Source organism: Perissodus microlepis, chromosome 11 (assembly GCF_051167445.1).
Source record: "Perissodus microlepis isolate ML-2025 ecotype Zambia chromosome 11, ASM5116744v1, whole genome shotgun sequence".
NCBI classification, from domain to species: Eukaryota; Metazoa; Chordata; class Actinopteri; order Cichliformes; family Cichlidae; genus Perissodus; species Perissodus microlepis.
In genome coordinates, this window is record NC_140471.1 from 16,068,151 (window position 1) to 16,096,125 (window position 27,975).

The 27,975-nt window shown below is 41.9% G+C and overlaps 1 protein-coding gene across 4 annotated transcripts; it reads left to right on the forward strand.

The window, feature by feature from the left end:
* Nucleotides 1–167: 167 nt before the first annotated feature.
* dop1a (DOP1 leucine zipper like protein A) lies at nt 168–27,926 on the forward strand. Of its 4 annotated transcripts, none has more exons than XM_084943261.1 (38): nt 168–552; nt 2,189–2,386; nt 2,560–2,741; nt 2,831–3,001; nt 5,175–5,364; nt 5,520–5,618; nt 6,026–6,125; nt 7,006–7,115; nt 7,859–7,973; nt 8,095–8,215; nt 8,691–8,810; nt 9,572–9,689; nt 10,965–10,994; nt 13,924–14,190; nt 15,853–16,375; nt 16,520–16,803; nt 16,888–17,040; nt 17,115–17,215; nt 17,347–17,612; nt 17,707–19,828; nt 20,058–20,169; nt 20,416–20,598; nt 21,503–21,628; nt 21,887–22,021; nt 22,321–22,376; nt 22,522–22,626; nt 22,994–23,060; nt 23,199–23,343; nt 23,764–23,843; nt 25,052–25,161; nt 25,335–25,484; nt 25,739–25,800; nt 26,001–26,153; nt 26,262–26,398; nt 26,492–26,547; nt 26,663–26,827; nt 27,018–27,147; nt 27,319–27,926. In XM_084943261.1, the coding sequence occupies exons 2-38, from the start codon at nt 2,249–2,251 to the stop codon at nt 27,625–27,627; spliced, it is 7,491 nt and encodes a 2,496-aa protein (XP_084799387.1). In that variant the 5' UTR covers nt 168–552; nt 2,189–2,248; the 3' UTR covers nt 27,628–27,926. The 4 variants fall into 4 exon arrangements, with proteins under 4 accessions (XP_084799387.1, XP_084799388.1, XP_084799389.1 ...); XM_084943262.1 differs by having other exon boundaries at nt 7,033–7,115; XM_084943263.1 differs by lacking the exon at nt 10,965–10,994.
* Nucleotides 27,927–27,975: the final 49 nt, after the last annotated feature.

Below are 27,975 nucleotides of genomic sequence, written 5' to 3' on the forward strand. Positions count from 1 at the left end.
CAACGTAAATTGTGTGTACTCTACATACACGAATGCCATATACTTTGTTCAAATGATACAATACTAAGCCTTTAATTTGAAAACAAAGCTTGCATACTTCCTGGATTTTTCGTCGTGACGGCTGGTGACTCCACAGAGCCGAGAGGCGGAAGACGTCCATGCGGAAGACCAGTTGGACGCCCTGGGTTGGACGTACAGCTAATCTGCAGTGCAGTCTGGGAACTGTCAGTCGTTTAGCTTTGTATCTGTGGCTCTGGGAGCTCACCGATGCGCTCGCCGCTGTTATATTCACACAGCGGGACAACCCTAAGAGAAAAAAAAAAAGAATATGTAGAATATAATTACCTATTGTCTGCTTCCAAAGCCATCTTGTCAACGGGTCTGATTTGTTGTTCGCATGAACGGCTGATACAGTAGCCGGGCCCATCATTTAAAACAACCTGCTACCAACATTAGCTAGCTTTCGACTCATTATTGATGCTGTCAGCTGGTTTTTCCTCGTTTAACGGAATACACGAATGAATGACAGTCGTTTGTCAGTGCCCTACAAAGGTAAGCTTCTTATGTGTTCTTCAATTTCAACGTTATAAAGTGTCACACGACCTGCGCTGGCTGAAATAACCTCACCTGGCTAATGACGTTGTGGCTGCTAGCAGGAATGTTACTGTAACAGGCAGTAACGGTAATGGGGTTAGTTGTAATGTTTCGGGAATATTCCGTGTGTAAAAGGGTAGTTATTCAGGTAGCATTACGTTGTCATACTTTGGTAGCAGCAACCATCGCACAGGAGAGAGGTACTGCTCCACTGTGGGGGTGTTGTTGTTGTTTTCATTGCTGAAAGCTGTACAGAAGTTTGAGAGCACAACTGCCAGGTTTCAGAGCTAGCTCCTTATCGTAACTTTACATTTCCTTGAAATTTAAACTACACAGCTACCTCAGCCCAAGTGAAAGTCTGCTTCTCCTAGGTGGAGAAAAACGGCTATACTTGGTTCGGCTATAGACTTTCTTTTTTTTTGTTTACGGCGGGCATTTTGACGTGACGTCAGAAGAAACACTGGTGTGATTAATAACATTAATTAGTAATGACCGCATTGTGGAGGAAGGCTCACCGATACGCCTATATTGCTACTTGTGTCACAATCCCTCCTCTAACAAGACAAGAGGGCCTGGCCTAGAAAAAGTCTGTGGCTTTAAACCCACTATAGATGTAAATAAACAAGTGCAGATAGCCATATAGTACACGTAGCTCCTAATGTAATATGTGACTTGTCTAACATCAGTTTCTCCCACTGATTCCACTTGTCACTTTTAGCTGCTACACTACAAATTTCAGAGGAAAAACACAGGATCTCACTCAGAAGATGAGTGTTATTGCGCAGGTATTGGCATATTGCAGTGTTATTAGTGTATACAGCTTGGTCAGCATATGTATAAATGTGTATACTGACGACATTGTTGTTGTTTTACATTTTTTCCAAAATATTCAGATTAGTTATATGATGAATGTGTGCGTCAGATGCATTCATATCCAAATTTAAGTAGAGTGTGATCAGCAGCTTTGGTGTATTCTAAGAAAGAGAGGATGCGCTTATTAATGTTGCAATGCATTTTGAATATTATTAGGGTTTTTAGGAATTTTTATGTATAAAATGCCATATAAAGAGAAGGGAATTGTTCCCGGTCTAACAGTATTTATGGATTTAATGGTGGTTTGTCAGCCTGTATAGTGTTTTGTAACACAGGGAGCAGACCTGACAGCTGCTTGTGTGTAAACAAAAGGCCATTTCACGGTTAGGCCGTTACTTATAAATTTCTAGTCAGACTCATCCCTCTCCTGTTAACCAGCCTCAGGAATCTGCTTATTGGAACCCCATTCCTTTTAGACAATAGGATTTCTTGAACTATTGCCTTGTAGGACTCACAGCAGCAGCGTCATCTCCTTCTCTAAACTCTGCAGATGTTTGTGGGGAGGTCACCGTGTCTGCTGCCGTGTTTCATTCCTAAGAGTAAATACGATAATGGCTACTCATGTCAGACTGATTCGATAAAATGGCTCCAGCTCCACTCTGGAGCTATCTGAACATTTAATTGATACTGCAGACTCAGGCTTCTTGTTTCATGATAAGGCACGGAGAGGATAACACTTTGGCTTAATATCACCATTCGTGTTGTCTTTCTTTTATTGCAGGTGTGATGTACATATGTGTGGCTGGTGTTTTACATTAGCATAACATTACCATCCAGGAGAATGAATGCAGAGGAACTGGAGCTGCTCGGTGACTCCAAGTACAGGAATTATGGCGCAGCAGTGGACAAGGCCCTCAAGAACTTTGAGTACTCCAGTGAGTGGGCAGACCTCATCTCTGCACTGGGCAAACTCAATAAGGTAAGAGTTCTATAGGCTCAGCTTCTTCTAAAGATTGCTTTGTTGCCTAACTGCATCTGTATAAGTAACAGGAATGCAGACAGGTCTGTACAATGGCCTTAGTTTCACTTGTTTTGGTTCTATGATTTGTACGGAAAAGCCTTCCAGCTGTCAGTTTTCAAATCCTGTCTCAGGTTCTGCAGAATAATGCAAAATACCAAGTGGTTCCTAAGAAGCTGACAATAGGCAAACGGTTGGCCCAATGCCTCCACCCTGCCCTACCTAGCGGGGTCCACCGCAAGGCCTTGGAGACCTATGAAATCATCTTCAAGATCATAGGACCTAAGAGGCTGGCCAAAGACCTTTTTCTTTATAGGTAATACTGCACTGTCAGTTCTCAAAAAGCAAGATAGTCACAAGGTTTTTAGGTGGGTAGCAATAAACATCTGCCGTTTCCCTCCACAGTGCTGGGCTTTTCCCTTTACTTTCCAATGCTGCTATGTCAGTGAAGCCTGTTCTACTGGGGCTGTATGAGACCTACTACCTGCCCCTGGGAAAGACCCTGAAGCCAGGCCTGCAGGGACTATTGACTGGGGTCCTACCTGGTCTGGAGGAGGGCTCTGAGTACTATGACAGGTGAGAATAGGAACACAAAAAGTAACACTTGGAATGATGATGACGTGCACAGTAGCCCTTAACTAAACCATGAAATAACTGCCAGAAATCTTTAATTTTTTGATAATGAAGTGTTTGTTGAACCTTTTAGACAAACTATATGAAAATATATTAAATTTCAATCTGCATATATATGAGTTTTAATTTGTGTAACATTTGCTACACAAGGCATATTTTTGCAATTTAGTCATTAAAATGTGTCATGCAAATTATGTCATTTTTTTAGGGTACAAAAAAGTCACGCTGATGATATAGAAGTCTCAAAAACTCTCAAAAACACACATATCAAATACGATACGCTGGGCTTTAAAGAGTTAAATTGCTGTGATAGCCCATTACAAGAAAGCATTTTATTGCCTAATGTGGAAAGGAAGTGATAATAGATCATATGAATGATAAATGAGGTATGTGAGTCATTGCAACATCACTATTACTAACAGAGGATAGCCTGAGACTTAGTACCTCAGTGTGGACTTTAGACCGATGTATTTTCATGTCTCATAATGATCACTGAAACAGTCTAAGATTGTCCTGAAAACTGAAAGTAGGCATCTATTCTTTTCATTTGTTCAATCAAATCAAAAGACTATCTTAGCATTTATTGGCAAATGATAGGCCAGGTATTCAGAAATGTATTCATCCTGTGCAAAGTAAACCCTAGGGGGCGCTCCAGTTCCAGTTAAACTATGATGGTACTACTGGCCTACAGTATATATAGTAGACTTTCAGCATGCTCTAGTAGGAAACGCATAGGTGTTTCCAATGCAAACGGTGGTGCCATTTTGTTACAGTGTCCCAGTAAGTAATACCGTATGGAATTAATATTTGTGAATACAAATGTGCCTATTTATGGCATATCTGAATGTTGGCTGTCTTTTCAGCCTGTTAGTAATTGTATATACATTATCATTGTGATTCCTTTCTGAACAGATTTTGCTTCTGTCAAATTACTTTTAAAAGGAGGTTGTTTTATGTATTTATTTTTGTTGTTGTTTCAGTATTTTCTTTCTCATTCAAAGGACTTTCATGTTGCATTATAACCTAAGAACTAACTTATGTCTTATAAACCTTGTGTGCAAGGTTATTATAGTTAAATTATATTTTACCTAAAATTAAACAAAAAAAAAAAAGTTTTTTAAAATGTTTTGGTTACCTGAAATAAAAAAAAAGCTTTCAAAATAAACAAAATTTACTGTAGTCATAACTTTAACATATCTTCATTCTTTGTTATTGTGGTTAAATCTGTGAAAACAGATTTCACAGATTTATCAGTAGGCTATGGTGGATATATTTATGCATATAATAAAAAAAAAAGTTTTATAAAGCAAAAAATAAGATATGCATCTTAATGTGGCTCTTACAATTCATATTTGTCTACATGATTATAAATTATTTCCACAGTGTTGTGTTGGCACGGTAATATTTATTCAGAACTTCATGTATCTTGCCCCTGACACATACCAGCTATTTTAGAATAATTAAAAAGACTAAAATCTAACAATGAGACTGTTTTCAGCTACTCTAAAGAAATGTTTTTTTTCAGAGTACTTAACAATGTAATAACAATGAAAGCTAAACTGAACGATGCAAGCCGTAACATTTGAAACTAACTGAAACAAAACTGAAGTGAAACACAAATATACTGCCTTCTTGTTAGTTCAGTAGACGTTACACCACTATTGGGCCGTGTTATCTGCTGTGTCTCAGTGAATGCTCTCTTCAGAGAAGACTCGGTAATGACTAATAAATTAATATGGTTTGTTATTTAACTTGGATTGTTTCTCAGTTAAATCTTGTTGGAAAAATAGCAATAACATTATCAATACTACTATGTATATAGTTGCATTAGTAATACATATATCTTATTTCTTGATTGGCAATATGATAATTAAGGTGTAGTGTGAGAATGTGAACACTTGCTTTCTGGAGTTCTCAGATTCCTGGTTGTGGTGGATCTCATATAAACCCCCTTTACTTTGGGATTTTTAGATGCTCATGTAGACAAAGACTTTTACTTCTTAGTACCAGCTGTGCATTGTGGACTGCATCATTTCTAGCGCCAGGCCAGTTAGAGGTAAAGGTTGGTGTGTGCTTACTAAGGCTGGTCCCTGTGACCCGTCTGTGCTTCCTGTAGAACCAACACCCTGTTGGAAAAGGTGGCTGCAGCCGTGGAACAGTCGGCTTTCTACAGTGCCTTGTGGGGCAGCATCCTGACCAGCCCCTCTGTGCGTCTCCCCGGGGTATCCTTTGTACTTCTGCACCTCAACCGTAAGCTCTCCATGGAGGACCAGCTTTATGTCATGGGTAGTGACATCGAGCTCATGGTACGTGGCAGATAATTCCTCATGACAGCATTGCATGTCCTTCAATTAAAAATATAGGTCTTGACCCTTTCAGTGAGAGCACTAGTTAAAAAAATGCACTACAGCTTAGAGTGGATTGGGCTGGCTGGATAATATTCTGTTTCTGTTCTTGCCAGGTGGAGGCAGTCAGTACTTCAGTCCAGGACTCCAGTGTTTTAGTACAGAGGAGCACTCTGGACCTGATCCTCTTCTGCTTCCCCTTTCATATGAGCCAGGTAGGGGGAAGTAGCGTGGTCTGTGTAGTATGATAACAGTGTTTCCCTGAGTCTGCTTTAGACTGAAGTATCTATGGACTTCTCATAATAAGATATCCGTTGTAACATTAGTATTATTGTTCTTGTTTTTTGTTGTTTCAAATCTAAAGGTGTTTCTTTGGGTCTTTCTGTGCATCTGCACATGCATGCGTGTGTGTGTATCTGATCACAAGGAGGCTGTTTAGGCAGCTAGCTTGGTGACTATTGCTGGCTGCTTGTTAAATTCTTCACCTCAAAAACATTTCTGGATCTGGCAGGGCTAGGATGGGCTTGATTGTCTTTGTGTTTGTGTGTAAAACCATATAATCTGTGCAAAAAGGACAAATACACAATGACAAATATTGTGGTATGTTGTGTGTTGTGTTCAGGCAACTCGCCCTGACATGATCCGGATCCTGTCAGCAGCTTTGCATGTGGTTTTGAGAAGAGACATGTCCCTCAACCGCAGACTCTACGCCTGGCTCCTGGGTGCGAAATCCATGCTCAGACACAGTACTGACACTCGGATGCATCACAGTTTGTACTCATCATGTCAGTTGTGGAATATTGTAGAAATAGGGGGATATTTTCCTGATTTTCCTGTATTTGTCAAAGTGCATGGTTCTTAAGAATTGGTTACTTTTACTCTTACTATTTACTCTTAGCCTTAAATCCACTTTCATGTAAATACAAGAGGACTAACAGACAAGTTTCACAGACCGTGGCAGGAATCCTGAGACACAAAGCTTTAAACACACTCTCCTTCTGTGTGCACACTATGTTTCTGCTGTTTTTAACAAAATACATTAAGCTTGTATCTGCTTTGGCTGTTGTCTTACTTTATTTTTTCTTGTTTGCAACTTACTGCGGGCAAACACACTGGTAAGTATCAGCATGATTAAAAGGCGACACTAAGTGAATCTGCTCACTCTTTTTAACTAAAGCACTGTGCAAGCTTACAAAGGGTTAAATGCATTAAATACAAACATTTCTGAATGACAGAAATGATGAAGGAACAAATCAGGCTGAGTCTTATGTTGAGGTAAACAGGAGAGTGTGATTAGTATTCAGTCAGCAGCACTTATGTTGTTTTGGTTTTATTATTCGGTCATTTTGGAGATTGACCCAGTCTAATCTAGTCACACTTAGTAAATCTTGATCTGCCTTTGAGGCTGAAATATTACTAATGCTTGAGCAGCCACTAACTGTAAAAGAAGCTATAAAACACACAGGTTTATCTCAGCGAGAGATTCAACCTCTATTTGTTCCTCTTTTAACAAAGGGTTTACACCTTTTCCTGTGCTTGAGTGTTATAGAATTTTTTCTGAATGTTAATGTGAATCTAAGTGTACGACTTTTTTCTTTAAAGGCTTTGACAACAATGGGGTGATAATAGGCCCCCGTAGCACTCGACAGAGCAACCCGGAGGAGCACGCTAGCCACTACTTCAACACCTTCTCTAAGGACATGCTGGTCCAGGTGAGCTTTCAGGCTGACTGCATAATCAGGTCACCAATGGAAAAATTGTTTTTTGTGTAAAACTGATTTTCGAAATATTCCCCAAACAATGTCTCTTGAGACTAGACATGTCTGCAGTATGGTGGGGGGAAAATCTTTTGTTGTTGTTTTTTGTGTGCTACACAGTTTTTTCAACCCCCTTTATCCTTCTCCCACACTCTCCCTAGCTGTGCTGATACTGTATGTCCTGCTACTATTCCCAGCAGCCAGCGCTTTGAAGACAGCTCAGTTCTTGTGTAATCTGCCCTGCCATGCTAAAAACAACTCAGTGATGTGCTCTGGTACTCACAGTGGGCACAGAGAGCAGCCAGCAGCAGTTTTATTTTTACATTTTATTTAATTTTTTTAATTTCTTTTTTTTGTTTCTTTTATTTATATATATATATATATATATATATTTCCTCCTTCGCCATCTGCTCAGATAGTTAATCAGAGCTCCCTCCGTAGGGATACGGTCAGTACTACAGGGACCGTCTGTTCCACGGCTTTGCCAGTGATGTGGCAGACGAAGCGTGAAACACACACGTCACATACAGAAAGAGAAAAAAATGAGAGGGCAACACTGTGAAGACAAAATTGGTTCTGACAAACATAATGGAAAAAAAACAAATATGAATATGAAAATCAAATGAATATAAATTATATTTTATGATTCTTGCAGTAATAAAGTGTGTGTGTGTGGATGCGTGGGGTTATTTTTTCAGGCAATGGTGGGGATTTTGCAGGGTAAAGCTCGAGGCGGAGAGGAGGAGAGCATCCTCATGCATGACCTCAAGCCATTTCGCATCCTGATCAGTCTACTGGACAAACCAGAGCTTGGTAACCAGTTTATTAGTGTTGAGATAATAGAAGTCTAATTAGTGTCCTATATGCACTATGTGTTATATAAATAGTCTGATTTTTGAATGTGTCCACACACTCTGCTTGTGTGTCATCCAAGGGCCTGCTATCCTGGAAGACGTTCTGATCGAGGTGTTTCGAACTTTGCACACACAGTGCAGAACAGAGCTGGACCTCCAAAACCAGAGTCCCTTCAGCAAAGATCACACACACCTCAGCAGGTCTGTCTGATCCACTACTCGACCTTCTTTACTGTTGAGACATGAGGGATGATAAATAAAGCCTCATTTATTCGTCAGCTCATTTAACAGTGACGGTGGACACTGGTATAGTGAAATATGGACTTACAATATAAAGCTTACGCAGCAAAAGTAGTACATTAAATACATAAATCACTTTAAACCATCCAGTCAGATACATTAGGTCAGACTGTTAATGGCAAGACAGTGACAGGAGGGAGCACATTAGTTAACTTTGGCTGAAAGGACTTTTGTCAGTGAGATAATAAGATCCCCTCTGTGAGTATACGGTATTTTTTTTTCCAAGCTGGACAATGAATGACAAATAGAATTTACTACAGAGCGTACTGGACCTGTTATGGAATATTCTTATTTGCGGAGTTAATACATTTACTCTAACACTGGCATGCTGTATCGTGCTGGAGCTGCATGATGCTAATTTTGACTTCTTTCTCAGTAAACTGCGGGAGAACAAGAAGACGGCAGAACTGATTAAAACAGCCAATTTGCTGTTTAATTCGTTTGAGCCGTACTACATGTGGGACTACATTGCTCACTGGTTTGAGGAGTGCTGCAGGTTTGTATATTAAGATAAATGTTGACATACAAAATACAATTAAGGCAATTGAGGCACATCTTGCTGATATCAAAAAGTGTAAATCTGTTAAAAACTAAATTTGCTGTCTTGCTTTTGATGCTTCATTCTTGTTTGGTTTTCATTGTGGTGGTAAAGCTCTCTTCAGCCAGTAGTGGGAGCTAATTCAGTTCATAACAGCTGTTGTTTCAAGGTGCTTAATACTGGAGGATGTGCAATATTAGATTTAAAAAAACATTTATTTTTTTTGGGGGGGGGGGAAGGAGTAAGCGCCCATAGCAGCATAACTAAGAGATGGTTCAGGGTCACCTACTCTCCAGTCCTAACTATATGCTTTATGAAAAAGCATTATCTTTAAATTAGAGAGGGTTTCTGTCTCCTAAATTCAAACTACAAGCTGGTTCAAAAGGAGAAAAGCCTAAAAAGAGCTCTTTAAGATATGATGAGATGAATCTGGTCATTCAGGAAGTTCAATTTAAATTCAATTCTGGATTTCACAGGGAGCCGACAAAAAAAAGACTCTATCTCTCTTTCTCGTCCTCATTAGTACTCTCACTGTGACATTTTGGATCAGCACGAGTCTTTTTCAGGGTGTTTTATTAACTGAAACTAAAGGAACTACAGTCCAGTCTAAAAGTGACAAATGCTTTCTTAGTTTTTCAGCTTCACTCAGAGACAGGATGTTTCTCATTTTAGCAAAAAAATGTTCCTAACATTTAAGTAGATATGTTTCCCTGTTGCAGGCGGACAGTGAACAGCAGTGCAACTGCAACACGGCATGTTGGGAGTGCAGATCCTCCTGAGCTCTTATTGGTTGAGTTCTGTCAGCTGGTAGATTTTCTGCTGGATATTGTTTCCCTGGTGAGTCTTTCTTTCTTTCTTTCTTTCTTTCTTTCTTTCTTTCTTTCTTTCTTTCTTTCTTTCTTTCTTCCTTCCTTCACTTCTAAGCATTTTCATGCTTTCTTATCAATTGTATTATTTTCTGTGTGCTACTTTGTCATTTACAGATTTATTTATTGAACACTACAAAACTTCAGTGATCTGAGGTTTTGTAGTCCGTACCAATATCATTGAAATTAATTGAGTGTTGACACCAGATACAATTTCAAGGTTTTAATTGAAACAAATTTGTTAGTGACTTTGCTCTCTTAACGTTAGGAGCAGCACCCAGCTCATATTTGGAGCTGACTCTGATAGATGGCAGAAACATTGCAGTTTGAAGTGTGTCTTCCTTTTGTGTAGAGTGTTCCTATTATTACAGGTAGCAGCAGACCTGTAGCTGTACATGCATTTCTACATGTTATTTTCATTGTCCAGTATCTCCATTGTCTGCTTCATACTACAGCAGTGTTAGGTTCCTTTGACGCCCTGTGCTCTTTCTTTTATTACCGTACCTTCATGTTTTAGTTTCTGTCTTTAATAGGTTTTTTCTTTGGTGTTGCATTTCTAGCACAACCTGTCGTCTCTCTCCTACAGTACTTTGTCACCTTGCTGGGCTTTGAGTCTCAGTCTCTCTCTCTTGGCTCACATACTTTCTTTTTATCCAGTATGTCCCCTACAAGTACTTTCGCTATTAACAATTCTGCACCCATGTTGTCAGATTTGTCCTTCAGATCTGTTTCTGTAACATCCAGTCTGTGGGATGTTACGGCCACCACTCGGGTGTGTGCCTTCCTCCTGTCTGTTCTGTGTGTTTGTGTGCCATCACTGCACAGGTTCAAAAAGCCTGTGTGTTTCATTTTCCTGCCAAAACTATTGTTTGCATCTTTGTAAAATTATGCTTGTCTAGACTGAATTTCCAATCTGAATGGTTTGGAAATCCCACACTCTTTTATTACCCTGTTTAAAAGCGTGTGTGTGTGTGTTTGTGTTTGTGTGTGTGTGTGTGTGTGTGTGTGTGTGTGCGTACACACGTGTGTGTGTGTGTGCGTACACACGTGTGTGTGTGTGTGCGTACACACGTGTGTGTGTGTCTGTGTGTGTGTGTACGCACGTGTGTGTGTGTGCGTGCGTGTACGCACGTGTGTGTGTGCGTACAGGTGTATGTGTATAAAGAGAGAATGTTGTGAGAGTGCTGTGTTGCCCGTTCTCTGCTCGCTCCTGTCTGTTCAAACTATCTGCTCTTTCTCCTTGAAGCCTACTAGAAGCATGAGGGTAATCTGCCAGGTAAAGTACTGCTCTTTCCTGCTTTTTCACCTCACCCTGCTTCACTGAGGCTACGATAACATTTCTGCAACATCCCTCAGGCCATCTTTGTTGCCTCCCTGCTTTGACTGATCATTTCAAATTGACTGACTTGTTGTCACTTAATGTCATTTTAATCCCAAATGAAATAAACACGATCCCAATGGATTATGACATACCATCACATGTGTTGCAAGCTTAACATGGCTGTTTGGTGTGGATCTTGTGAAAATGAAATCACTGCCCAGTGTGTATGTGCTTTTTTTTTTTTTTCTTAAGCATGCATGCAGTTATATGCTACTGCAGTGCTGACATATTTATTAAGAAATATGACCCTCTTTGAGTTAATGCTTGTGCTATAATATGTTTTGTTAGCCTTTTTTGTTTTATAAAATCTGTGTTATGAGTAAAAATACTTTCCAACTTGCATAGATTTAATACATTTAATGACAAAACTACAATTTTCTTCCATTTGAACTATTGAACTAAAGGTAAAGAAAAGAAAGTTAATAAGCAGCTCTTAAAACTGGGTAAATGTAATCTTAGATGAGTAAAATCTAACCCAAAATGCAGAAGCAAACAAAGTACCTATTTACTGTTTTTGCCATCAAAAGAACTATGATGGCGAAAACAGGGGTCTAGGGCTGGATGTCCCAGAAAATTCACAACAATGTCAGACCGTGCAGTGCTCAGAGAAACTGCAAAAAATTGCAAAAAAACCCCCAAAACCACGCAGCACATATAATAAAAAACAAATACAGTGGTCCCTCGCTATAACACGGTTCACCTTTAACATAAAAAATAAAGTTGGCTGATTTGCGGATTTCACCTATCGCGGGTCATTTTTAGAACGTAACTCCCGCGATAAACGAGGGACCACTGTACAGCAAATCAGCAAAAACACCTCAAACCAACTGTCAACCACGATGGTGGAGGGATGATGATTTGGTTTTGCAGCCACAGGACCTGGGCACCTTACAGTCATTGAGTCCACCATGAATTCCTCTGCATAACAAAGTATTCTTGAGTCAAACGTGAGTATCCAGCAATTTTTTCTGGCGCAACTGCACCTACTTCCAAGGTGCATGGAGAATACAAATATCTGATGACGTGAAGACTCCAACGAAACTTAAATTATTAGTGAACAACTTTATTGGTTGACAAATGTGTTTCTGCTTGCGACCTTCATCAGGGTCATTACAAAATATCAAACAGTTTGTGTTTAAATAAAAAAACAGGAAACAGAAAAAATCCAAGTGGACCAATCACACATTCACAAATAAGCAAGCTGACCAATTAGCATTTAACAGGTTAAGCCGAAGGCCAAACAGGCTCTGGACTAAACCACTACAGATTAAAAAAGGGGGTGGGGGGGATTTACCACGTCCTAAAGTAGTTCATATTCCAAATTACACAGAAAAATGCAAACGAGTTAAAATAAAAATAAAGTACACTCAGGAAAGTCAAATGTGAGGCCATCTGTCCAACAGCTAAAGCCTGACTGAAACTGGGGCATGTAATAGAATAATGATCCCCCCCAAAAATACAACAGACTGGCTGAAAAAGAAAAGAATCAAGGTGTTGCAATGGCCTGATCACAGTCTGATCTCAACCTGATTGAAATGCTTTTGCGTGACTTTAAGAGAGCTGTACATAAATAGATGCCTCCAAACCTTAACAACCTAGGGCAACATTATGAATAAGAGTGGGCCAAATTCCTCCACATTTTGATAGACAGATGAGACAAAAAAATATTTCTTCATGTTTTTTCTTCTAAAGGGGACTAGCTTACAAGCTGTTAAAAATTAGAATATACTTTGGCTTTCACACTGCTTCTGTATTTTGGCTTATTTGCTTGTAAAATAAATAAATGACATCATGTGTTGTTCATATCCGGTTGTGTTTACCCAATTCTGTCCTGTTCTGATGTGTAAAAAAATTTAGAATTGATAGTTTTATTTTCTTATTTAGACTTTATATAAGATGCACACACATTCTATATACTGATAAACAGATAAACAGTATCAAATAGCATTTTCCACTTCTTTCTTCTTTAGAATTAGCACATGGTCATTCACTGAAACGATACAACACTAAATTTATTGATTCAAGGTGTGATCATAAACAAATAGGAACATTCAAATTTTCTGGTCTAAAATGTTTTTTTTTCCCTGCACTTCCAGACTGTTTTTAGTGCTGCTGCTATTTTTAGATCCCTCAGAGGAAGACCTGTTCTCTCCCTTTGCACTTGTGCCTCTGTGATGTACTGGATCTCCTCCAGTGTGTCAAAACAGTGATTTCTTGCCATAATGTGGCATGTAGTGCCAGTTGTGAGCGAAGATTGTGTTGCAGTGGTAAACAAACATTACGATGTGGTGGGTGGTTCCACTGAATGTCCCTTTTCAGATGTCTCAGGTCGGTAGTCAAACTCTAAGTTAACAACAATCATAACAATCCTGCTCCTGGTTCCTGAATACTGCTCAACTTAGCTTGATGTTTGACATACACGGTGGTCATTATGGGATTTCCATAGAGCCAATAAAAATAGCAGCAGCAGTGGAAGTGGTGCACAAGAAGATGAACGAGCTCAGACAAATTAAATCGGGTACTTTTTTTGATATTTGTGGGCCTGTAACTTTTTTTGGTCACACCTCATGTAAGTTAAAAAGAAAGCACACAAAAATTCCACTGACTTGCCCTTTGATACTCAGTCGTATATATGAATTTGTATTTAACAATATTTAATCAAGCAAACTGTCTTCTATTAACAATTTTGAGTTAAAGCCCAGCATCAGCATAGCTAACAGGCGTAATAACTTTATATCACGTTCCCCTCTAAGCCCTTCAAATGCACAGTAATTATATTCAGTTCCACAACTCAGTTCTGTTTTGGTCCCTTGCACCTTTTTAGGAGACGTACATAGAAATCCAGACAGAGCATCTCCCTCAACTGCTGTTGCGGATGGTAGCAGCCCTGACCTGTCACCTGCAGGCCCTGGGCCTCGGCGAGCTCACCCACTGCCTCCGTCTGTGCTCCAAGATTCTCAGCAAGGTGCAACCTCCACTGGTCTCCCCTCTGGCCCTGCCATCTGGCCCTCAGGCTCAGGGCCTCTCCAGCTCTATCGGCAAGCCATCAAACTCAGCAAGGGACAAAAACAGAGACACGGAGGACAAACAGGTGATTACAATGTCTCAAAATGTTTCAGGGGTGTAAAAGGGAGTTGGAGTTCCTGATAAAGGGAAAAAGATAATAATTGGAAAGTGTCGGGGTTAATGACAGTAAAGAGATTCAAAGTTAAAAATAAAGCACTAAAAGAGAAGTCAGTGTTCTGCCAAGCTCTGACTTTGTTGATCATTTAGTTTAGTCTCTGATCCTTTAAAAAAACATAGACCCTGTTGCTGCCAAACACAAGGATCAAACCTTAATTTGACTGGCTTTCCCTACAAGTTATTGGCCAAAAACTCATCAGCTTAGGCTCTGATGGTGTGTCCTGGTCCATGAACAGGGCCTCTTGGTGCCTCCTGCCAGCCTTCTGGCCTGTGCTGTCTTTGGCTGGGTGGCCCTGCCATTCCACGCTCCCTCGACACAAGTCATTTGAAGATTATTCAGAACAAATGCTGCTTTCGGCTGTTGAGGTCCTTCTGGTCCCTGTCCAACAACCTGGTTGTTTTAAGTGTTTGTAAGCCTAGTGAGCCATGATTTAAAGTTCAGTCAGTCCAGTGCTCAGAGCTGGAGAGGGCCATGACTGTTGAGAGAGCGAGAGAGAAAGAGAGAGAGAGACCCATGAGGGGCTTGAAAGAGGACAAGTAGAAAGGCAGAAGATGGTTCCCCAACAGCTGAGCCCAGCTCGCTTTTTCCTCTGAGGAAGTAGAGGAATAAACTAGCTCGCGATGCCTCTGGGGTTTGCCATATCCATCAGAGTGGAAACATTCTGCATACATCCATTGAATACTGTTAACACCCCACCCCTACACCCACTCTGAGGGGCATATAGAGAACGTTCTAGCAAACATGCCATCTGAGTCCAAGCTCCATAATGTACACGCTACCTCACTCAAAATATATCCCAGGAAGCCTCGAGGCCCCCAAAGGTTGGCCGGAATAAAGAAATGTAAGAACTTCAGTCTGTCAGTCTCGCTGCAGCAGGATGCTCCCTCAGATCAGGCCCAGCAGCTGTGTACGCAGCCTTACTATATAAAGACCAGTGTAGTCATAAACTTTATGCGTCTGCTGCAAGGCTACCACTATTTTAACTAATAGCTAAGCACATAGTGATTATTTACTGAACAGAGTGCATATTTTTTATGGACAAAGGCTGTAAATTTCTGCTCAAGTCACTATATGAACGATACACTGCACTTCCTGGAAGTGTCTTTAGATTATATTATAGGTGGAGATTGAGTTACTTGAGCAGTGTTATATCAGGAAAAACCAAGTTATATCAGTAAGTTGCAAATGAGAAACAAATTCTGTAACTTGCAGCAAAAACTGCAACTTCAACAAATTTTGCCATATGGTGTCTTACCATTTCCTGCAATGCCTTATGGAGTAAAAAAAAATGCTATTAGATAAATTTATGATGTCCTATTTTAGATGTAATTTCTAATTATACTTCAAAGGGTCTGCTGTGACAGTGTCCATGATGATGCTTCAAAACATCTCTACACCCTTCATTCAGCTTAATACCTTTTTTTTGGTTTTGGTTTTGTATAGAAAAAACAATCATTAATAAGAAATCTGAGAGTTTTTCAGAAAATAATCCACTTACAGATGGATAATGTCTGCATTTTTGCCGATCTTTCTTCCTTTGTCTTTTTTTTTTTCTTTTTTTTTTGATAGACTCTCCCTTCCACTCTGGAGGGCCCTGGCACTGAGGATGTCTTCGAGGATGTGGAAAACACTCCCAGCTGTCGCTCTGAGAGTGGCTTCACAGAGTTTGTCCAATACCAAGGAGACATTCCTGAAGAGGCAGAGCACACCCCTCATCCGCACTCCACAGTCAGAACAGGCCGTCGCTCCTCAGGCCCGTGTCATTCTAAACCTATGGACAAACCAGTCATGCAATGCTGTCTGGAGCACTTCCAGCAGTTTCTCTCCCGCCTCATCACCTTATACATTATCCCAGGGCAGGTGAACAAAGTCGAGGGTCACAGAGGCGAAGTGACACAATCAGGGCTCCTGGTTTCAGAGAGCTCCCAGAATGGTGATCATGCAGAGGTTTGCTCGGGCTCTGGGATGGTCCAGAAAGAGTGCATTGCTGCCTTCACGGCTGCCTGCCAACTCTTCCTTGAATGCTCTAGTTTCCCCGTCTACATCGCAGAGGGGAATCTCAAGTCTTCACCCAGACAGGAAGAACTGCTTGGTAGGTGCAGTCTATGTTAATAAATGCACTAATGGGTGCATACAGTTGTACATCATTGTAAATAAGAACAAGGAAAGTTTGTTGACACGAATTCATGTTAGTTAAGTCTTTAACATGTTTTCTGTCCCTCCTGCATCCATGCAGAGAGTGAGCAGGTCCGGCTCCCGCTGTGGCTCCAGACGCTGATGGATGCCTGTTGCCTGGCCAGTGACTTCAGCCTGCAATGTGTAGCCATATCCCTCCTCATGGACCTAGTTGGGCTTACCCAGTCTGTTGCCATGGTTACTGCTGAAAGTGTGGCATCTGGCGCCAGCTCCGAGTCCACCCAGCCCATGAGTCCAAGCCAGGGTCGAGTGGCTGTAGTCATCAGGCCGCCGCTCACTCAGGGAATCCTAAAGCACATTGCTGACAAGACAGACTTCTTCAAGGTAGAGATCTGGTTCCAGATTGCAGTGGAACTATTTGGCTTTTTTTTCTTTATTTTTTTTAACCCCATTTAATGTTTTGCTCAGTCGGTGGCTCTGATTTTGTGGGACCAGCTGAATGAGGGAACCCCTCAGCACCATCAGCGCAGTGTGGAACTTTTCTACCAGCTTCACAACCTCGTTCCTTCCTCCAGCATCTGCGAGGATGTCATCAGCCAGCAACTCATGCACAGGGACAAGGTCAGCATAGTGCTCACATTACCAGGCAAAAATCAGATAAAAGAAATCCATGCTGAAGCATGTTTCTGTTTCAGCAAATTCGTCTGGAGGCCCACGTTAAATTCTCTGTGCTGTGGCATTTAACGCGAGATTTGAACATCACCAAGTCTTCTCCGTTTAGTCGCACATTTGACAGGTACATGTGAAACTGCTGATCATATGGAAATTGTGCTGATGAAAGTATCCACCATTAGTAGATTCGATGACCCCTTTTTCTTAAATTCCTTTTCATTTTTCCTTTGTCTTACTGTTGTCTTTATCCCTCAGATCTCTCTTCATAATGCTGGACTGCCTGAGCTACTGGGATCCATGTACCAGTGCAGTTGGTCGGGCTTGGCTGAATCAGGTCCTTCAAAGACATGACATTGCCCGGGTCCTCGAACCACTCCTCCTCCTCTTGCTCCATCCCAAGACCCACCGAGTCTCCATTCAGAGGGTGCAGGCGCAGCGCCACTTAGCCCAAGTATTCCCTGAACCGCCTGAACGGGAGCCATCAGAACCCATTTACAACAGAGACTCTGGCTTCTCAGACAGTGAGCACTAACCTTTAACTGTCTTTTTGAACTTTGGCTTCACTTTGGTTCTTTATGTAAATATTCCTTTTATCTCCTCCTTACTTTTCCTTAGACTTCAGTCAGATCCAGAGTGCGAGGGTTGGACAAGAGGATCTCCGAGGTTTGACAGTGGGTGACATGGAGCCATTCTGCCTGACTGTAAACCCATTGAGTGACAGCCTGTCCATAATGAGTCTGAGCAGTGAGAACTTGCATCTAGCTGGTGAATATCAGCCTGCTCACCAACAGGGGGAGCCTCAGAGTTCAGACTCCACTGGTTCTCATTCTTCTACAGTGGAAAATGGCAGCTTTGAGGAACCAGAGGGAGTCAAATGCATGATAAATGGCTCAGACCCACAACCTGGATCCTCAGATGACCCCTCTGAGGATTCTATAGAGGAAGTTGTGTCTTGTGTTTTAGGTGAACTCATCGACAGAGTTCTACAGCTAGTTGATGAGGGCTCTCTTGAAGTATCATATCCACCTGAAAACTGGCCCCAAACCGACACTGACAGCACCTCCTCGGATATATCCACTGGTACCCGCCTGGACTCTGGGCTTCCTCATTGTTCCAACCACCAGACTGTGCCGGAGATGTTGGCTGAAGGCACACTGGAATTTCTCACCATCACACCAGCTGTTGCGTCAGTAGACGGACAGCACAAAGAGGGCATTACCCGCCATAGTTCCTCTCCTTCCATTGTCACTTTGCCAGACAGCTCCAACCCGGCCACCCCAGACCACACCCTTCAGGTGGATGACCCTCAGGCCCGCAAACGTAGCCATAGCAGCATCCAGCTTAGCCTTAAAGGGAAAATTATGGAGAAGCTGGCAGACAAGTCTCCAGGGGCAAAGCCAAAGATCAAGAAGATTAAGAGGAAGGAAGAGGAGAGACAGAGGAAGGCAAATCAAGCAGACAAACTGCGCCCGCCCAGTATTTTCTTTGGTGATAGTTTAGATCTAGAAAACTGGTACAGCTGCGGGGAAGGTGAGGTGTCGGAGATAGAGAGCGACACAGGCTCTCCCAGCGGGGGCTCTGGGATGACTGTTGGGGGTGTCAGCGTTACAGGACGCAGCTCATCCTCTGCCCCACCTCGTTTTAACATCCACCCCCTCTACCAGCACGTCCTCCTCTACCTCCAGCTTTATGACTCTTCCCGGGCACTCCACGCCCTGTCAGCCATTGCAGCCATGCTTAGAGCTGCTCCCTCAGGGTTTGTGAGCGCCATCTCCACCACCAGCATCAACAACACCTACACCCCACAGCTGTCTTTGCTTCAAAACCTCCTAGCCCGTCACCGTGTTTCTGTCATGGGCAAAGACTTTTACTGCCCCATTTCCCAGGACTCCCACTCCCATTCATTCCGCAGTGCCATGTACCTGGAGATCATCATCTCACTATGTCTCTACTTCCTAAGAAGTTATTACTCTGCTCATGTGCCTGCAGGCCCTCAGGACTTGGCAGGGAACCGGGCCATGCAGTTAACCAGTGTGGAGGTCTTAACTCTCCTTTTCAGCGAGCTAGCCAAAGTCACAGGTGGCTCAGCGAAGGGCTTTGCTAGTTTTATAAGCGATGTCCTCTCTAAGTGCAAAGTTCAGAAGGTGGTTCTACACTGCCTTCTCTCTTCCATATTCAGTGCTCAGAAATGGCACGAGCAGAGGGTGGCAGGGGTCAACATGGCCACAGTGGAAGAAGGTCTATCTGAGGACAGCGTTATCAACCTGTCAGAAGACCAGATAGACAGCTGTAGTGCAGTCCAGGCCCAGCTGCTCAGACTGCTGCAGAGTCTTGTTGTGCTTGAGCACAGGGTCCTTCTGCCAGCTGATGAAGGAGCAGAACCTGTAGTAGGAGGGGTAGGAGGTGGAGGGACTGGAGGCAGTGCTGGAGCAGGGTTTGAGATATTGGGTGGGGAAGTGGAGCATGTCAACCCTCAGCAGCCAATGACATCACTGCAGTACCTCCACGGACAGCCTATCACAGCACAGGGTATGTTCCTTTGTTCGGTCATCAGGGCCTTGCATCAGCACCACGCGTGCAAGATGCACCCACAGTGGATCGGACTCATCACAGCCACACTACCCTACATGGGGAGAGTCCTAAGGAGGGTTGTGGCCTCGGTCACTCTGCAGCTGTGCAGGAACCTGGATAATCTTCTCCAGCAGTACCGCTATGAGACTGGGATCACTGACACCAGGTATTAATGTCTAGATGGATCTTGTTAACTATGTAACAGATCAGCAGTACAGTGCATTAAAATGCCATGGCATGGCTTGGTCACCAGAGGGCAGCCTTGACCATCTTATGTAGTGATTCACTTGCAAGTAATTTTCTCTAAAATGCCTCTATAATTGTGTAAAATGTTATGCTTTTTTGTTCATTTGAAATATTTCACATTTAAACTGCTTATTCTCCGTGCTTTTTAGACCACAGTGGATGGCTCTCTGCATTCCTCCTGACCTGATTCTGACTTTGCTAGAGGGCGTGACAGCCATCATCCATTACTGCCTACTGGATCCCACCTCCCAGTACCACCAGGTGAGGGCATCATGCACCACATGATTGCAGCAGACTGCATTCTGATACCTCAGTGAACATTTATAGGCCTTTACATAGACTCATTTACACAAAGCAATGCCTCCCTTATATTTTAGAATAGTGGTTTCCTTATTTGATACATTAGTGAGGATAATCATAATGAGGTTTTACACATTTTTTGTTTCATTGTCTAAAGCTTTGCAGTATACCAGCATTCAGTGTCTTGCTGTATGTTCTGCTGTTTAGTTACAAGTGAGCGTTGATCAGAAGCACCTGGCTGAGGCTCGATCAGGCATCTTGTCCATCCTCCACACCATCATGTCTTCTGTCACCCTCCTTTGGAGTGTCCTCCACCAGGCTGATAACTCTGACAAGCCAGCTGCTGCCTCTGCTGCTTCCACATCTAACATCAACCTTGGCTCCACTAAGGTATATAAGTTGAAATGTATTCATGGTTGTCTAGTCAGTCTGGTCTCATAGTTAGACTGCTCAAATTGACTGAATTGGGTGAAAGGAGCCTCTAATATTAAGACTTTTAGAAGATTTTCATTAATAGATTTTATTTCAGATAACTTACCTTCAGAAGTGTTTTTTCTTTCACAGATCATCTGAAATGCCTTTGGCATCAACACAGACACAGAGACCAAGTATCGACCAGAAACTTGAATAATGGAGTTTTATCTTGGTCTTGTTCTCCTTAGTTGTCTGACTACTCAAGAGCTGGCTCTATTGATTCTTGGTTTACCCGTTCAACTCATGTGGGAAAGAAGTAGAGCTGTTACAGTGATCTGATTATTTAGTATCTGGTCTGTCGACAGGTCTGCTGCTTGGCTCTATATAATAAAGCAATACTAAAACAGAATCTCATTATTGGTGCTTAAGGATTTTCTTTCTGCAGTTATAGATAATTATTTGCCCCTTGCAGATAACATTTCATGTTTTACTGAGGTGGGATGGAAAATGTAATTTCGCAGAGATATTGTGGTGAATCGTATCCTGCAATTGAAATAACTTGTAACTATTACAGGCCCCGAGTCCCTGATGGAGGAATAATTAGGACTAAATAACTTGGTTATTTTTGTAACCGACTTTACATATGCGAAGTGCAAGGCCCAGTTTAAATGTTCTTTAACAGTTTATTGTGTCACTTATATGCTCACTGTGGAAAGTTGCGTGTTATACATATTTGAATATGACATGTGAGCCAAGAACTTTTAGGGAAGTAAACTGTTTGCAGCTGTATCATGGAGAAATCAGAGCTCTGCAAGATAGACTGAAATTATAGGATGTTGATGGTAGAAGTATGGTTAATGTTTGTGCATTGTTTCTGCAGAACCTCCGTCAGCAGATCCTAGAGCTGCTGGGTCCAATCTCCATGAATCATGGCGCTCATTTCATGGCAGCTATAGCCTACGTTTGGAATGAGAGGAAACAGGTCAAGACTCCAGTCAGAAATAAGGTATACACAATTAAAATGTGGACGATTGTCTCAATGCCTCCATTTGAAGCTATTTAAATAACACAAAATATTTTTCCTATTTGCTGTAGTAAATGACAAAGTGTGGTTATTTCTAAAAGCATGCTGAAGTTATATATTTTCATATTTGTTCTCTTTCTCTTAATAGGAGTGTTTAACCAGGGTCCAGTATGCCTCAATTTGATTACACTCTTGAAATCATTGTATTTCTTCCATTGAGTCTGAATGACTTTCTTTCAGGTGATTCCTGTAGCCAGTGAAGAGCAGCTGCTGCTAGTTGAACTGGTTCGCTCTGTCAGCGCCATGCGCACTGAGACTGTTATGCAAACAGTCAAAGAGGTCCTGAAACAGCCGCCTGCTATCGCCAAGGACAAGGTTGGTGTTTTGGTGTTTGTTGCTCAAGCCAGTCTTTATCTGTTTTTGTCTCCCTTCTAAATTTTGCATAACAATGCTAGGACAGGAATGTACTCGTGTGAATATCAAGAGAATCATTATGATTTATGTCAGTAAAAATGAAGAACTGTGGTAATTGTTGCCATGATTTTCTGCTTCAGAGGCTTTACGGTTTGTTTTAGAGGGGCGCTTTTTAATTTTGATCCCTTTTCTCATAGGATACCTTGAAATCTTTCAGTTAGAGTTCAGTCATTACAATAACTGTTTTTTCTGCTTTCCAGAAGCACCTCTCTCTAGAGGTCTGCATGCTGCAGTTCTTCTATTCTTATGTCCAGAGGTGAGTACACAGCTTCTCACATAATTATATAATTAGACACCATATCTGTTGAATTCCGATATACATAGAATACACTCTTTCCTTGTGTGTATAATTACAACAACTAACCACTCTGAATTTATGATGTTGCCTCTTTCTGTGTTAGGATTCCTGTTTCCAGTTTGGTTGATAGCTGGCCATCTCTGTTGGCACTGCTGAAGGACTCTATACAGCTGGGCCTGCCCGCTCCAGGACAGTTTCTCATATTGGGGTACGTTTCTCTCCTGGGTGTTACAGTAGTCCAGTAAACATAAACTGAGTAAACAGTGGTATGATTCACTTTGCTTTGTCATTCTTTGTATAAAGCTGTTTTCTGTGTTTCTGTCCAGTTTAGCTCTAGAAGGCTTTTATTTTGAAATAGTTAAAGAAAGTCTTAATGCTATAAATTTAACAGGGCAAGTAGAACCAGTTATACTAAGCAAACAAGATACAGCTTACTCTGATAGAATCCTGCTTCAACAAAATGTCTCTTTTATTTTGTAACTGGGGTAAATAAAGGTCTCTGTCAGGATTTTCCAAAATACAGTTTTTAATTTTAACTTATTTAATACCTTTGCTCCTTTGTTTTTCTTCTCCAGAGTTCTAAACGAGTTCATTTTGAAGAACCCTAATCTGGAGAGCAAGAAGGACCAGAGAGAGCTGCAGGTAGGTACTGCAGCCAGATTGTAGATAATAATGTGACAAGTCCATGCTCTACAGACATGCCGGATTATAACGTGCTGGATACAATCAAATTAAGCACAACAAGAACACTGAGGGAATCAAAATCATTTGTATGTTCAGGACGTGACCCATAAAGTGGTGGAGGCCATTGGGACGATTGCAGGCTCCTCGTTGGAGCAAACCACGTGGCTGAGGAGGAACCTGGAGGTGAAACCTTCTCCTCAGATCGTTGTGGATGGAACCAACCTGGAAGCTGATGTAGAAGGTGCGCTGCCTGAACTTTACGATCATACATGAAAAGGCTGTTAGCTATGTTGCTTGATAGTCACACTAAACATGTCTGGCCTTGACACCAACTACATTCTCTGCTTCTGCCATGGATGGTTTAATGTGTTTCTTGGTTTTCCTTTTCTCGTCTTGATTTTTTTTTAAAGATGATTTCGGTAATTCTGTGAATTCAGATAGCAGAGTCATAAATGTAGCTAACATTTTCGGGTTTAATCTGAATGCCAGACAATAATTCTTAGCGTAACTCAGCTCAAGCAAAGCACGTATAAACTTGTGTTCACAGGAGCTAACATGTCTGAAAACATGTGAAATATGAATAGTTTTGGGGTGCTTCAGCGTGGATGTGTTATTATCTGTTGTGTAGCTGCTGCTAATGTTTGGTATGTGTGTTTTGTAGATTTAATGCTCACAGTGATGGAGGCCTCCAGCTTCACTCCATCAGTGTACAGTGTGCACGCCCTCACGCTATTGGCCGAGGTAAAACACCTGAGTGTCTGTGACTCAGTTCAACCCTGTCTTTGTTTCTCAAGCCATCAGTCAGTGACTGTGCCGCTTCATTCCACTGTTCGTCTTGATTATGCTTCAAGCTGCTCTCGCTCATATTTACCAGCAATGTTTAGGCCTGTCGTTATCAAGCACACCCCCACGGTCCATCTGAACTTCTTAGAGCTGATTTATAACCACCTCTCAAACTCTTAAACCATTATTAATGAACCAATAAATTCATGTGCTGAGTTAAGTGTTATGCTTTGGAGGAGGTGGATAATTGAAATCGGTGGCCACCTCCAATGTTTTGGCTGTTTTAGCTCAGAGTGGAGCTCATTACACAGATATTGCCCATGCTTCATGGATGCAGTTTATAGATGGATGGATGCATATAAGGCAGTTCATCAAATATGTCCTGCACTGCAGTTTATGCATCTGGTAGCTGGTGAGTAGTGTGATGGTCATTTCTTATTTTTCACTCTTTGGATAAAAGTACCTAATGGCAGAAAGAATGTGACAAAATGTGGAGTGTACATGACTTTTGTGAAAAACACATTTATTTAAGCAAAAAGAAAGTTAGTATGCAGTCAAATATGTATCATATCAGTAACATGTTTGATGTGTGATGTGGTTTGTAAATAAAGCAACCAAAGAGCGGGAAACTGTGCGAGAAAAGAGCGCTGTTTAGCATGTTACTATGTCCAAAACCTTAATATGCACAAATGAATGAGAAACTTACTGTTTCAAGAAGAATATTAAGGTGTGCAAGCACTGGAAACTATGCCAGCATAAAAAATGCACAATGCAGTGTTTGGATGGTGTTCAAGGCAGCTAACTTCAAGGACGCTTCAGTTTAAGTCTCTTTGGTGTAATGTGGTTTTTACAACTTCTTTTGGAAGCATCACTCAGCAGTTAATTGAGCAGTCATTTTAAAGCATTATCATAATTAACTTTAACTTCTGTACTCATCAGAACATGCATGTTATTTAAAAATGTTTGCTCACCTGGGTGGATCCCCCCCCCCTGTCTCTGTCTTATGGCTTTTTTTTTTTCTGTAACCAAACAACACAGGAATCAGGTGTTGAGGCTCAGTGGCTGTAACTATCTGCTCTCTACTTTTGAAAAATGTTGCTTGGTTTTGTCCCATTTACTAAGATTTTGATGTAAACAACACAATGAATGTTGGCTGTATCCGCCAGGTGCTGGCTCATCTGTTGGACATGGTGTTCTACAGTGATGAGAAGGAGAAGGTGATTCCGCTGCTGGTTAATATCATGCACTACGTAGTTCCCTACCTCCGCAACCACAGGTGTGGATGAGCTTCTTTGTATTGTGTGCTGCTTTTGTCCTCATTGAGAAATAACACTATGTAAATTCTTCTTTTAAAAAAAAAAAATTTAGTAATGATAATCAATAATAAAACGCATTGAATGTCTGCATGGATGCTTCACATCCTGGTCATTCCTAATTTTTCTCTGACAGCGCTCACAACGCCCCCAGCTACCGGGCTTGTATCCAACTGTTGAGCAGTCTAAGTGGGTATCAGTACACCCGGCGTGCCTGGAAGAAGGAGGCCTTTGACCTCTTCATGGACCACACCTTCTTCCAGATGGACTCCTCCTGCGTCAGCCAGTGAGTAGGAAGGAGAGGAAACTAACTGTGTGTGGGTGAAGACTTGTACAGCTGTAATGCAAGTTATTACAAGAGAGAAATGCACTTAAGAGATCACAATTGAAGGGGGATAGAATTATAAACAAAGACACTTCATCTACATAAGAGAGAGATTTTAAAGTAAAAGCTTCACTATGTTTAGTTTTGCATCTGTTGCCAAATATAACAAAGCTGTGCTTGTAGAAATTATTCCATAATTTTCCTCATTTTTGCAGCTGGAGAGCGATCATTGACCACTTGATGACTCATGACAAGACCACATTCAGAGACCTCATGAGTAAGCTAGTTTCCCTATTAGAATTTGGAGATGTATCACTGGGTGCAGTCACAGATCATTTATCAGACCACTCCCCCCTCCCTCCACTTACTGACGGCTCAAAACATTCTAATATGTTACAGATATTAAAAGCTAAAAGACTGTGGCAGGTGAAGTAATAACACGTCACATTTGTGTGTGTGTGTGTGTGTTCCTGTTAGCTCGGGTGGCTGTAGCCCAGAGCAGTTCCCTGAGTCTGTTCACCAACAGAGATGCTGAGCTGGAGCAGAGGGCCATGCTGCTTAAACGTCTGGCCTTCACCATCTACAGCAGCGAAGTGGACCAGTATCAGAAATATCTGCCTGACATACAAGGTAACCTCACACAGAAAACACCACTCTGAAGTTCCTTAATATTATCCGTCGCCTGAAAGCCCAGCTGAAGTTATTAGGTATTTTTTCTTCTAACGTGTGTGTCCACAGAGCGTCTCGTGGAGAGCTTGCGTCTGCCTCAGGTGCCCATCCTTCATGCTCAGGTGTTCCTGTTCTTCAGAGTGCTGCTGCTGCGCATGTCACCTCAGCACCTCACCTCTCTGTGGCCCACCATGATCACTGAGCTGGTTAGCAATACAGGCTACATAAAATCTGACCCCTGCTGCAGCTGTGCCTGTGTTTTACCCAAACTGACGCACTCACACATTTGTATGTTGCAGGTTCAGGTGTTTCTACTGATGGAGCAGGAGCTGACAGCAGATGAGGACATATCAAGGTATACAATGTCTTGTTATAACAAACTGGTCTGTGGTGGTAAATGTACATCACAGACAACTCACTCCTGTCTTCCTGTCTGTTTGTTTTTTAAACAAAACCCTGTTCCCCTGTAGGACATCCGGGCCATCTGTGGCTGGGCTAGAAACCACCTATTCTGGAGGGAACGGCTTCTCCACCTCCTACAACAGTCAACGCTGGCTCAACCTCTATCTCTCTGCCTGCAAGCTTCTGGATCTGGCCTTGGCGCTGCCTCCTGAGAGCCTGCCTCAGTTTCAGATGTCAGTACAGACACTAGCTTGCATGTCATCGTCAGGGACTCAATAACAGACATAATTTGTTTAGGTAGAAGTGTGTGCCTGTGTGTCAGTATTTGAGATGTGGAAGGGTACATTGTGATAATTGATTATGTGAATTTCACTCCTTTAAAGCTGTTCTGAGTCATTCTGAGTATGTCACGCCTCATTACAGGTATCGCTGGGCCTTCATCCCAGAGGCTTCAGACGATTCGGGGTTGGAAGTGAGACGTCAGGGGACTCACCAGAGAGAGTTTAAGCCCTACATTGTCCGACTAGTGAAGCTGCTGAGGAAACGAGCCAAGGTATCTCATCTTCTCTTGTCTGCACAGGTTATTAAATAATGAAGATAAATGAGTGCCTTTTACAAAGAGGAAAGTTCTTGTTAAAAGAGGCTGTTTTGCAAATTGTAGTTTTTGCGGGTTGGCAGGTGAATATTCAGCTTTAGTAAATTATTTGCCTCCTCCTCCTCATAGAAAAACCCAGAGGAGGACTGCTCCACCCAAACCCTGTCCTGGGAGCCAGGTCACCTAATGCTGACCCTCTACGTGATCCGCAGTATGGAGCAGCTGCTGCCCTTCTTCAACTTGCTCAGCCAGGTGTTCAGCAGCAAGGCCAGCAGCCGCTCAGGCCCCGCCTACGCTCACAACCGCACAGATTCCTCTTTCCCCAGCCACAAGGAGGGCCACAAACTGGAGAGCCAGAAAGTGTTCTGGAGTCGAGCTCGACAAAACATCGAGGAGATGGTTGAAAAAGACTTTCTAGAGGGGCTCATCAAGACGTGAGGTCAAAACAAGCGGAGGGAGAGGGAACTAACACACAACTGATCAACACTAGTGAACCTCAACCTGTACATTAAAAAACTATATGGGACTATAAACTTGGGGAGGAGTTTGTACATTCTTTTTTTTTTTTTTTATAATGATTTTTCTTTTAAAAGCTACTTTATTGATTTTAATTATTTGTATATATGGAGCAGCTTTGATGACTTTCAACATTTCATGTGAGTCCTTTAGGATAAAGTGAAAATGCTGTGCCATTCCATATCGATGTGACTTAATAAAGATTTCTAATGAGAAGTTTACATCAGCTATGTTGTTCTCTTTCTAAATATTAAGAAAGAACTTACACTA

What these genes read in the sequence shown, in the direction of transcription:
- dop1a (XM_084943261.1), top strand. Translation starts at nt 2,249, where the DNA reads ATGAATGCAGAGGAACTGGAGCTGCTCGGTGACTCCAAGTACAGGAAT. An exon ending in CTGCTATCGCCAAGGACAAG is followed by an intron (nt 22,022 to 22,320) that starts GTTGGTGTTTTG and finishes TCTGCTTTCCAG; the next exon opens with AAGCACCTCTCTCTAGAGGT. An exon ending in CACATTCAGAGACCTCATGA is followed by an intron (nt 25,801 to 26,000) that starts GTAAGCTAGTTT and finishes TGTTCCTGTTAG; the next exon opens with CTCGGGTGGCTGTAGCCCAG.